The sequence below is a fragment of the Gracilinanus agilis genome, chromosome 1 (assembly GCF_016433145.1).
Source record: "Gracilinanus agilis isolate LMUSP501 chromosome 1, AgileGrace, whole genome shotgun sequence".
Classification (NCBI taxonomy): Eukaryota; Metazoa; Chordata; class Mammalia; order Didelphimorphia; family Didelphidae; genus Gracilinanus; species Gracilinanus agilis.
The window spans coordinates 384,251,805-384,264,291 of record NC_058130.1 but is presented as its reverse complement, the minus strand read 5'-3'; the positions used below and the strand labels follow the sequence as shown (position 1 = coordinate 384,264,291).

The 12,487-nt window shown below is 41.1% G+C and overlaps 1 protein-coding gene across 2 annotated transcripts in view; it reads left to right on the top strand.

The window, feature by feature from the left end:
• Positions 1-8,385: 8,385 nt before the first annotated feature.
• DNAJC21 (DnaJ heat shock protein family (Hsp40) member C21) overlaps positions 8,386-12,487 on the top strand; it is a 30,352-nt gene continuing 26,250 nt past the window's right edge. Inside the window, exon 1 of one of the 2 annotated variants that reach the window (XM_044657783.1) lies at positions 8,386-8,534. In XM_044657783.1, coding sequence (XP_044513718.1) covers positions 8,438-8,534 — 97 coding nt within the window. In that variant the 5' untranslated portion in view covers positions 8,386-8,437. The remainder of the gene's footprint in view (positions 8,535-12,487) is intronic. The other variant, XM_044657782.1, reaches the window with a different exon arrangement.

Sequence of the window (12,487 nt, the reverse complement as noted above, 5' to 3'; positions counted from 1 at the left end):
ACCTCAGAATTAATAATTTACTAACAATGAAAGCTATTTAAAACATGTGCTTATAAAATATTTAATTGTGTAACACTCTTAATAATTATTAGAATACTTTTTTGTAAAGCTGGCTTAAGATTCAAATACATATTATTGAGCACTAGTGTGTATCATACTGCTGAGTGCTGAACTTGTCAATTACTCAGCAGGCATTTAAGTACTTCTTATGTGCCAGGAATGATTTAAAGCACAAGAGGGATACAAAGAAAAAGCAAAAACAGTTCCTGTTCTCCAGATGCTTACATATTATAATGGGGGGGGGGCGGGGAGGTTGCCTATATAAATCAGAAGATACAAGGCAAATAGAGAAAAGATGGAAAGTAACTTAGAAGGGAGAGTGGTAGGAATGGCCTGCTGGGGAAATTGCCCATGAATTGAGTCTACAAGGAAGCCAGGGATCCAAGAGTCAGAGTTCAGGAGGGCAAGAGCATTTCAAGCAACAGTCATGAGGAAATGGAGTGTTGTGTGCAAGGATTAGCAAGTAAGACCAGAATGCCTGGATCTTTATGTGGGAGAGAAGGAAAATGTAAGAAGATTAAAAAAAATTTTTTTTTAAGTTTAAAGTTGTTTTGTCTACTTTGTCACTATATACATTACTCAGCTCAGCTCATTGAAAACTCTTGCTTAAGAAATTCAGTTGAATTTATTCCCAAGTGATCTTTTCCTTTGAGGTTTTGCTTCTAAATGTTAGAAATTCATTTTATTTTATTTGGGGTTTGGGCCTTGAGCATCCCTGTCATCACAAAAGCTTTTTTATCATGGAATTCTTTTTTGGTTTGCTCAGTCTTCTAGCTTACTTCCTGACTGACTGAAGACTTGATGTTTGGCCTTCTGTAGGGAAGATCTGGGCTTTATCCTTTTGCTGCTTTCTTGACATACTGAGTGTTATCTTATTCCATGATCCCAGGGTTAATCCAGGTACCAGTATATTTTTGAGCTTTGAATGTTTGATCTTGTAACAGTAGACACTGGACTCAGCCACTGTTAGCCAGCTAGAAAGTTCTGATTCTGTATCACAGAAATGTCAGCCCCTCTTTGTTCTTGGATTTCTGCCCTGGTTATTCTGTAGGTTTCAGACTGGGCTAGAAACCGGAACTAGGAACCTGTTCTCCTTGGGCTCAGTCATACTGCTAAGTGCTAGGGATAAAAAAATAAGCAAAAGACAGTTCATGCTTACAGTCTAACAGGGGAGACAACAAGCAGTCATATGTACAAACGAGTTCTATACACAGGAAAAGTAGGAAGAGGGGGAAGAAACTAGAATTAAGTAGGATTTGGGAAAGGCTTTCTGTAGAAAATAAGATTTTAATTGGGACTTGAAGGAAGCCAAGAGACAGGTGAGCAGTGAGAGCATTCAAGTCATATGGGAGGAGGGGACGGTTGGCACAAAAAAATAATAATCTAGAGCCAAGAGATCCAGAGTTGTGTTTGTGAAACTGCCAGGAGAAAAGTGTCATAGGAAAATGTGGCAGGGAGTAAGATAAAAGACTGGGAATGTAAGGAGAGGGCTAGGTTATGAAGGGCTTTATGTGCCAAATGGATGGTTCTGTGTTTGATCCTATACAACCACTGGAGTTTGCTGAGTAGCGAGGTGATATGGTTAGACCTGTGCTTTTAGGAAAATCACTGATGGCTGAATGAAGGATAAATGGGAGTAGGAAGAGACAAGGTAGGTAGACCACCCCCTTCAGGCTATTGCAATAGTCTACACATAAATTGAGGGCTTGTACAAGGGTGGTGGTAGTATCAGATAAGAAGCTTCTGACCTTTCCTCTCAGCCTAGGCTCTGTGGGCCCTTCCTAGCCCCAGAATGCCACCCCTGTGCCCTTCATCTGTGACTTGGAATTGGGTAGTGAACAGCAAAGTTGCCTGTTAAGACCTGTTCATGCACCCTGCAGTGACCATTGTATGGGTCTGGGACTTCCTTTTGCCCTATAGCCTCTGTTCTGCAATATACTGCATTACCTTTCTTGGTCAGATCCCACCCCAATGTCCTTAGACTTCTGCCTCCATATCCTAATAGAATCTCTGGACTAGAAAAATGACTCCCTTTTTCTTGGATTTCCTCATCAGGATTCAGTGTTATCTGTTTAGTATTATCTAAATCTGTTGGAGGAATATGGGGGTGGCAGAGTTCAGTGTATTGCTTCCTCTTATTCTATCATCTCAACTGTCTCCTGTAAGATTTTAAAGGTAAAAAAGTGGCCAGGTTGTGAAGAGCTTTAAATGCCAAATAATAGCCTTTATATATTTTGTCTTGGAGGTAGTCAGGAGTCATTGGAGTTTTGAGGTGGGGAGAGGTACCCTGCATGGTCTGACCACTTTCAAAAAATTAAATTAGCAGGTTTGTTGGGGATGGTTAGAGAATTGAGGCAGGACAACCAGCTGGAAAGCTAATCCAATAGCTTAGTGGTGACTATTAGTGGAAAGAAAGGGATATATAGGAGAGATTTAGAGAAAAAGAATAAGATTTTAGCAACTGATTGGGTATCTGGGGTGAATAGGTTACATTGGAGAATAACTTAAAGGGGGCAAACTTGGCTGTCTGTTACTCATTAAGATCTGACTCTTTGTGACTCCACTAAACATACTGTCCATGAGGTTTTCTTGGCAAAGAAGTGGTTTGCCATTTCCTTCTCTAGTTTTATGCAGGCAAGTGTTGAGTGACAGGTCCAGGGTCACATAGCTAATTAAGTGTCTGAGGTCAAATTTGAACTCCTATCTTTGATTCTAGGCCCAGCGCTCTATTCCCTGTGTTACCTAGTTGCCTCCCCTAATAATTGGTAAGCAGAAGAAGGAAGAATTTGGGGAAAACAAGTTCTGTTATGGACATGAGTTTGACATGTTTCAGAACATCCAAGTCCATGGTGATATGGGGTTCTATGACTAGATAAACAGATCTGGACATTAATTGCATAGAGAGTGTAGAGCAAAAAGATAAGATGACCCTGAACAAAGCTTTGGGGGACCAACCACTGTTAGTGGGAATGATGTGGATTAGGACTCAGGAAAAATAGAAAAGGTAGACTTACAAATGAAAGAACCAAAAGAGTAACAAAACACAGAAAAAAGAAGATATCCAGAAGTAATACGTAGCAAAGTTGAGAAAGAAATGCAAAAGAAATGTAAGAAAAAATAAATACAAGAACAAGCATACTTTTTTTTTTTTTTTTTAATATATATATAAACCCTTACCTTCCATCCTGGAGTCAATACTGTGTATTGGCTCCAAGGCAGAAGAGTGGTAAAGGTAGGCAATGGGGGTCAAGTGACTTGCCCAGGGTCACACAGCTGGGAAGTATCTGAGGTCAAATTTGAACTTAGGACCTCCCATCTCTAGGCCTGTGTCTCAATCCACTGAGCTACCCAGCTGCCCCCACAAGCATACTTTTGAATGGGAAATTCCTTCAAAAAGATTTTCACAAGTCTTAATTTAGCAATCTCTTATTATATTTTTGAGGTTAAATTTTATATAACAATTGTCTGAACAACTATACAATGCTACAATTACTTCAACTATTATTTGATGTGAAATAGGATTTCCAGGAAAGAGTTTTGAAGTTGGTGATATCTTTAAATTATTAAATGTAAAGGAAGTTAATCTGGAGAATTCCATATTCAATTTCCTGAGTATCTCTTCCTCCAATTGGACTTACCTGTGTGCACATTGTTAAAAAAGAAAAAGACAACTTGGATTACTCTCCAATTACTGACTGATTGGTTATGTGGGGCTCAGAAGGATAGACTTTGGTGAGAGGAACCACCCCTTTGTGCCAGCCTATAAAGGAAAGTCAGGTCATTCTCATCCCTTGCCCTTTTTTTCCCCAAATTTTCTTGTGCCTTTCTTTTGGGATGTAGAGTATGGTGATTTTGAGTGGGTATATTCCTCCCTTTCCTATTTGCCTCCTTGGCCTGGGAGTAGACCAGTACTTACCCATGTAGATAGATCTGCTGAGTATATGTGTATGTATGTGTGTGGTGAGAGGACAGATCCTGATCTCCTATGTGCTATGATCATAGAATCTGGGGTTCTAAGATAAGGATGATTTCTTAGGCAGATAGACTTGGGAATGTCAACAGGGTGTTCAACTGATATCATAATATCAGTTAAACCACAAGCAGTTGAAAATGAGACAGTCCATGTGAGCCCAGAACTTGGGGACTGACCCAAATGGTAATATTTTAGTTCTATTTCCTCCCAGAGTTTTCTTTGGGAAATCTCCAAATATGCTAATAGCTAGATTTTCACAAATATGGAAAATGGAGTCTCCAGCTTCCATACAACTCAAGGCACAAATGCATAATGATAGAGAATAGTCTTTATTTCACCTCACAGAAAATGCTGGAGGGAAATAACTCCCAGAAGATATCTCAAAGTGTTCACATTGATTTACATACTGTTCCAGTGGCTGCCTTAATCTAGGAAAGTTCACACTTGAACTCTACTCTCAGCCTAACTAGGAAAACATGTATTGTTGTGAGGAAGATTATTTAGTTATTAGTTAGGAGACAACAGGAAGGGCTGGAGAATTCCAAATGGAATGGGGAAGCAGGAAGTGTGGTTTTGCTCTCTGAGACAGACTCCATGGTGGTTGGGACAAGCTGTAACTGACCCTGGGAAACCTCAGAGCTAGTGGAGCTGTACCCTGATTCCCTGGGATCTTGGAGAGTGGTGAAGGTTGAAAGCAGAGGACATCAATCTTACAAGACAGCACTGAGTTAGGGAAGTGGCCTTCGATCTGGTGGACAGCTTGCAGACTTCCTCTCCCTACTGGGCTACTTTGGATCATCAGTTCTGGAGGAGTTGGCTCCTGGCATCCTGATAATATCTCTGGACTCTGCTGTGAGGATTCCCACTCCAGTCCTGCTATTCTCTGGGCCCTGCCTGGCTTAGGTTTTATATGAGAGTAGTTAAGTCCCTCCCCTGACCCTGTGGTTTGCCCTTAGTCTGAAAAGTGTAGAAACCCCTATTCCCATCCTTTACTATTGTTTCCTTAATTATAATTGTTATAAACTATTGCAATTTGCCTGCTGGCTCGATGGTACCTTGTCTAGGTGGTACAGGGTGACAGTTAGGGCCTAACTGCCACTTCTGTTAACAGATACCTCCTTAGCAGTTAAACCCAGTCTTCCTACCTTGTTTGGTCCTGCCTTCTGACATTCCTGTCTCCCTCACATCCCACTGTGAGCCCACAGGTAATATTTAGTTAACTTCCCTGGTTATTCCCCATTATAGTATCTGCTTCTGCCCCAAAACAACATTAATTGCTGTTGGTGTGAGGGAAAGGGAAAAAATCCTGTCTACCTTCTTTCATCCCCCTCCTTGAAACTCCCCCTCTGTCCCCAATAAAAGTTGAAAAAAGGACAAAGGATGTCAGTGGTTTGTTGGCTTTCTTCTATATTCTAGAATAGAGGAGTGCCTTCTCTGACCAGAGTCTGCTCTCCTGAGTCCCAGATGACCAATTCAGTCATCTTGGAGGCAGCCCCAGTTACAGGACACTAATGGGCACTTTTCTTTATTCTTTTAAAAAAGATGTGGGAACAGCTAGGTGGCTCAGTGGATTGACAGCCAAGCCAAGAGACAGGAGGTTCAGATGTGATCTCAGATACTTCCTAGTTGTGTGACCCTGGGCAAGTCACTTAAACCCCATTGCTTAAGCCTTACCATTCTTCTGCTTTGGAATGAATACACAGTATTGATTCTAGGACATAAGGTAAGGATTTAAAAAAAAAAAAAGGTGCCAGTGGGCACATAAATACTGCATGGGGAGAAATATGCTCATCATATTGACTGAGGAACTTCCCTATTTAATCTTCGTGTTAAATATGAAATAATGTGAGCAGCAAAAGTATATTTGGTTCTTTTTTATTATGAAAATAGGCTTAAATTTCCTTTATATTGCTTCAATATTCTCTGGTCCTTTGTCTTCCTGGTGCACTGAAAATTCTGGGCCAGCATCTGCGGGTTTTATTAATATATTTCCTCATTACCACCAGGCTAACAATTTGGTGATGGATTTTTTGGCTATGGCAATGCAGCAAAGAAAAAAAAATGCAAAATGGCCCCAGTTCCATGATGTTCCCTTCTGTTTTTTTTTTTTTTTTCAAAAATAGTGCCAGAATGGCTGAGATATAAGCAGAACATGCTAGTTTTACACTGTCTATAAACCTTAATTTGACGGATGGTACTCTTAAATGTGAGATTCTTGTCCAACTACCCTACTCATCCTTAGATATGGCCAGGAAATTTTGAATAGCACTTGCCAGGTCTACTTCTATAGTACTGGATTTTCATTGTTCCTCTACACCTTGGATAGAAGCTTGGGCTATAGCAGCCAGAATCTCCTGCAATGGATACTGGTCACCATGTATCCCTGTCTGCTGGAACTGTTTTGTGTGGGTACATACTGCCCCAGAATTCAGTGAAAGAACATCAGTAATGATCTTCCCTCAAAGTATCATCACCCTTGTTCTTGAGGTGAATATTAATTCTGAACAGAAAATGGAATGTTTTAGGAATGTATTCTCTTTTTACCCCTACTTCATAGAATCCTTAGGTTGCTTTCAGGCTTAGGTCAACTGTTATCTTCTAAAAGAGGGGCTTATTATAATCCTTCTACTTGCTGCTGTCCTTCCACCACCACTCAGAAATTTCTATAGCAACATATGTCAGGTAAATTAAACCTAGCACTTCTACCTTCCTAAATACTTTGATAGAGATAGTGTATGACTCTGAACCCAAGAATCTTGGGAATAACAGATCACTAGCCTTGCTTTCTGCCCAGGTTCCCACTGGGAGTAAAAGGGTGAAGGGAATACACATTTGTTAAATTTCCTACTATGTGCTAGGTGCTTTAAAAATATCTCATTTGAGACTTATAACAATTATAATTATAACAATTTCTAGGTAGGTGTTATTATCTCCATTGTACAGATCAGGAAAAAGATAAGTTAAGTGATTTGCCCAGAGTAACTGCTATAAAGTGTCTGAGACAGGATTTGAACTCATGTCTTCCTGAATATTCCCCCTAGCTACTTCACAGTCATTACTAAAAGGAGCAATCACTTTGGAGAAGGGGCTCATCATCGTCACCAATGCCAGCAAATGGCAATTAAGCCTAAGAGTCTGGGGAGCAGCAGCATCTCCCCATTGCCAAATCAACAGTCCCACTTTCAATCCTGCCTTTGAAGCCATCAGCTCTGGTAAGATGCAGCCTGGCAACTGCTTCTTTGGTGCCCTAGCCACAGCTACTGAAGTCTTTGAAAAGAAAGTTCTCACTACCAAAATCCTTGGCATTATCAAACGATTCAACCTCAAAAACTGATATGAGATTTTTATCATGGAAATGACATTAAAAAGGATGCACCACCATCTGCTTTGCGCTGAATCCTCCTCATCCCTGCCTCCTGGCTTCCTTCACATTTCAGCTGAAGTCTCAATTTCTATATAAAGCCTTTCTCAGACCTTTATCTCTGCCTACCCTCTGAGATCACCTCCAAATTATGCATTACCTATCTTGTTTGTATATCATTTATACAATATTTATACAATATTTATACAGTCTTTAGATTGTGAACTCTTGAGGACCAGGGTTGTTGTTGCTGTTTTAAAATTTTTTTTCATTTTGTCTTTCTTTGTATCTTCAGTTCTTAATCTAGTCCCTGTCACACAGTAGGTACTTAATAAATGCTTGAACTTCCAAACCATGGGACCTTTTCCATATTCATAGATGAAACTTTCTCCTATATTAGAATGTGAGCCCCTTAAGAGCAGGGATTGCCTTTCTTCGTTTTTTTGTATACTCCAGGTCTGAGTGCAAATGTGTCAATTTCTCCTTGGCCGACTTACTTCACTTAAGCCCCGCCCCCCAACTCCTTTTGGATTTGCTCCGCTCACTCTCATCCCTTCTTAATGGATCCTGTCCTGCAACTCAGAACCCGCTCCTCCAGCCTTTGCTCCGCCCCCTTCCGGCTAGGCACCGCCTCCTCTTCCAGATCGCCCCCTTCTATGACAGCGACTCCCAATCTTCGGTCTAGTTTTGTCTCCCATTCCACGCCTGCAACTCTCGGCTTTGCTCCGCCCTCTTCCGGAGGCGCTCCCGACCTGCACAACCCCTCCCCCCGTCTGGGCCCCTCCTCTCTGTATAAGCCCCGCCTCTTCCCCGTCCCCTATCCCCTCCTCCAGGGCCGCTCTAGGGCCCTGCTCGGACAGCCCGGGCAGCTGAGCTCCTTCCGGGACAGACCCCGCCCCCTCCCCATGCTGTACCTCTGCCGCCGGCTTCGGCTCCAGCTCCGGCTTCGGCTTCACTCCCTTTTCGGGTAGCTGCCGCCGCCGCCGCTCTCCCGGAGGCTCGAGGAGGAGGACGCAGCCTCCCGCCGGGCCCCCGGCCCCGGCATGAAGTGTCACTACGAGGCTCTGGGGGTGCGGCGCGACGCCAGCGAGGAGGAGCTGAAGAAGGCCTATCGGAGGCTGGCCTTGAAATGGCACCCGGGTAACTACCTACTGGCCGGGGTCCTGGCCCTGGCCCCGACCGACCAACCGCCTCGTCCGACACCCATGCCCCCATCCCCCATCCATCCATCCTTCCCTGGCGAGCGGAACCTGACCACTGTCTAGAATGGTCCTCCCCTCCCACCCAATATGTTGCTCCCTCCACCCCCTGCGACAGGTTTCTCTCCTTCCTGAGAGTTCTCCATCCTCTTGTTATTCCCTGTGTAGCTTGACCCCCTTCACTTCCAGGTGGGAACCGCCCCCTATTCTCTTTCCTTTCCCCTAAGTCCCCTCCCCCCAGCTGCCCCGTGCCCCCTTTCCAGCCTCCTCTCCAGACCATCTACATGCCGCCCGTCTCCCCCTCCTCTGAGGCTTTCTGCTCCTCTTGGCATGCCTATAGGGAGAATGCAACTCTGTTCTTTTCCCCAAAAACAAACGAACAAACTTTAAAGCCTTATACATATCATTTTTACAATGGGAGTAGTAATTCTTGAAGTTATATTGTCCGGGAAGGAAAGAAGGGTGTGGGGGGACGGAAGGGGCTGGGCAGGCTTGGATCATCCATCTAAATCCATTTATTTGTGCAAGTGCAGACTTGCCACCCCGCTCTCTTGGGTAACCTGCAGTCAGGCAACGTAGCGCTACTGGCCTTGGGAAGGGAATCCCATCTCCAATGCTCTCTGGGTGACTGACCCTGGGCAGAGTGCATGGAGTAGACTCTGTGCCCTAGTCTTCTCATCTGTAAAATGAGGATGTTGGCTTCTAAATTTGTGATCCTATGATCTTTGCTGAGAGCCGTGTGCTGGAACTTCCTTTTCAGAGTACAATAAGTTTCAAAAATGTGCTATTTTTGTCTCTTGGGGCCCCTTATTTTCAAGATAAAAGATGCTCCAACTTTAGCCACGTGGAAGAATATTTCCAGCTCCAGCATCCCATTTCCTCACCTGTAGTGAAACGAATCTTTCACCAGATTTTCTTACATTTTCAATTGAGATATGGCATTTTTCAAACTAATAAGATTTTGGGGTATATTCAACGGTAAAATTTTAATTCATCTTTAAAAAAACATGAATTAATATGGGACTTTACATCCCCCCCCATGTGACCTTTAGGTAAACTTTCCACTTGTGAAATTATGATAATGGCTGAACAGCAACTCCTTTGATATATTTAAGATATTTTATTATTATTGTTGATTAGTCAGGTGTTTATTGAGCTCCTACTATGTTCCAGGTATGATATGAAGAGATAGAAAGATGAATTAGACATGGCTAGATCAGATTTCCATAGTTCGAGTGATTAATATGACCTGGTAATAGCAGGCTTTCAGGATGGCAAATTTATGAATTAGGGATACCTTTTCAACGGATTAATTTCCAACTTTAAAGCATGATTTTGTATTTATCACAGAGATCTTTTTTTTGGTACATACTTGAAGTGTACAGATTCACCCTTCCAGTGATTTTTGTTTCATAAGTAGTTGTGTATATTTATGCTTAATAGAATTATTATGTACCAAATTATATTTTAACAAAATATAATGCAAAACCAATGTTACAAGTGAAATGTTAGTTTCAAAAAGAAGCATTAGTAAGAGATTAAATTTGGTTTTAAGATTTTACATTTGAGAAATTTTCTAGCCTTGGCCTTGGTCCATTCTCTCTCCCCAACAAAAATAACAAAACACCTCATAACCAACCAAATAAACCATATACAAATCAACAAGAGAGCCAACTTTTTTTCTAAGATTCTATTGCTAGCTTTACCCAACATTCAACTTTGTTATTTAACTCTTAGTTTATTCATATGAAGTGTTGGTCATAATTGTTTTTTATCTCACATGAAATATTGGAAATTTCAGTCTTTGATGGTATCTTTATATCCCTTGATATAAAAAATGGAGGCTTTTTAGTTTGCAAAGGATCCTTCTTAGCTTTTACTGTTTGATGTTTTAATTAATGGTTTGGATGAAAACAGATGTATTTATCAAATTTGTGGATGATACAAAGTTGTTAATGATAACATTCATTAAGAATCAAAATCCAAAAATGATATCAGTGAATAGAAATGAGAGGTTGAAACCAACAAGCTGCAATTTAATAGCAATAAATGTAGCCCTGAATTTAGGTTTAAGAAATATCAATTCCATATGTTCAAAGTGCATAGTTGCTTCATATGAACTAGTAGTCTTATTTGAATGCTAAAAACACAAATACAATAATGTCATGGAAAGTGTGTTGGACTTGCAGTAGTAAGGGTCAAGGTTAGTTCCCAGCTTTTCCTTTTACTGCCATTGTAACCTTGAGCAAGTCAGTTAATCTCTGTGAGCTTTATTTTCCTTATTTCTAAAATTGGGACTGGAGGGGATGACTATTCACTTCTAGCTCAAAATCTATGTTTTGGTGATTTCCATTTGCTAACAGTTAAAGCTGCCCCACCATGAAAGCTGCTTTTGTGCGAAGTGTGAGTCTTCATTACTGGGTATGTTCAGGTAGTGGTTGGATGCATGATTAAAAAAATTTTTTTTATTGTAAACTTGATCCTCAACAAACAACATTTAAACATACATAAGAGACTTATTTAAGAAACTGTGAAACATTTTTACATATAATAGTTTGTTTTTTAAGTATACCTATGATGACATTATATAACATTTAACAATTAATTTTATGTCTTATTCTGAACATTTTTATTTCCTAGCCAATTTAAGATAAGTCTTATTTATGCATTTTCCTTTTTCATGTCTGTTTTATCACTTCACACCAACCTATTGCCTTCACCCTTACCTCCCAGAGTAAAAGCCCACCTTTGTAAAAAATATGTAGAATCCAGCAAAACAAATCAGTACATTAGCCATATAATGGCAGTGCATATCTGTCAAGAGATGGCAGGTATGATTCATTGACTGTCTTTTGAAGTAATTTTTATTTGCTGCTTTGATTAGAGTTTTTAAAATTTTTTTTTCCTTCATATTGTTATTACCACTGCATAAATGGTTGTACTGGTTCTGTTTTTGTTTTGTTTTTTTAAACTTTTACCTTCTGTCTTAGAATCAATACATTCCAAGGCAGAAGTGGTAAGGACTAGGCAATTAGGGTTAAATGACTTGCTTATGGTCACACTGGTCCTGTTCATTTCACTGTGCCTCAATTCATACAAGTCTTCCAACATCTATTTGAATCAGTCACATTGCATTCATATACCACAATTTGTTAATCCATTTCCCAAATGATGGCCACTTCTTTGTTTTCAGTTCTTTGCTACCACAAAAAGTGCTTATGTGAATAATCTCATGCATGTAGATCCTTTCTCCTAATCTTTGATCTTTGATGGTATTTGTGTCTTATAGTAGTATTGCTAGGTCAGAAGGTATGTATAGCTTAGTGTTTTGGGGAATATAATTCCAAATTGTTTCCCAGAGTGGTTAAACCAATTCACAGCTACAGTTAATGTGCCTGATGATCATATATTAAGGATGTTAAGATTCAGTTCCTTGACTGGCTGTGGGATTGGAGTAGTTGAACTCTAAGGTCCCTTGAGTTGTAACAGGATTTAAAATAGGTTTTATTGGTCTAGATCAGTGATGGTGAACCTATGGCACAGGTGCCAAAGATGGCACACACAGTGCTCTCTATGGGAACTTGGCCATCCCCTACCCCCCACAAGAGTTTGTTACATTACTAGAAAGGCAGAGAGACTTAGGCAGAGCTGTTCCCCTCCCCATCTCCACTGTACCAGATGAAATTTTTTCACATCCCTGCTCCTCTGTCCAGCCGCCCAATGGGAGTGCACAGAGGGTAAGGGGGCGACTCACAGGCAGCAGAGCTGGAGGGGAGCAGAATGCTCAGGCCAGTCCCCTTCTCTCTACTCACTGAGGACATTCTTCACTTCATCCGCCCCTCTGCCCAGCAGCTCAGTGGGAGTGTTTCCTCTCACCCCTATGTGGGACAGAAC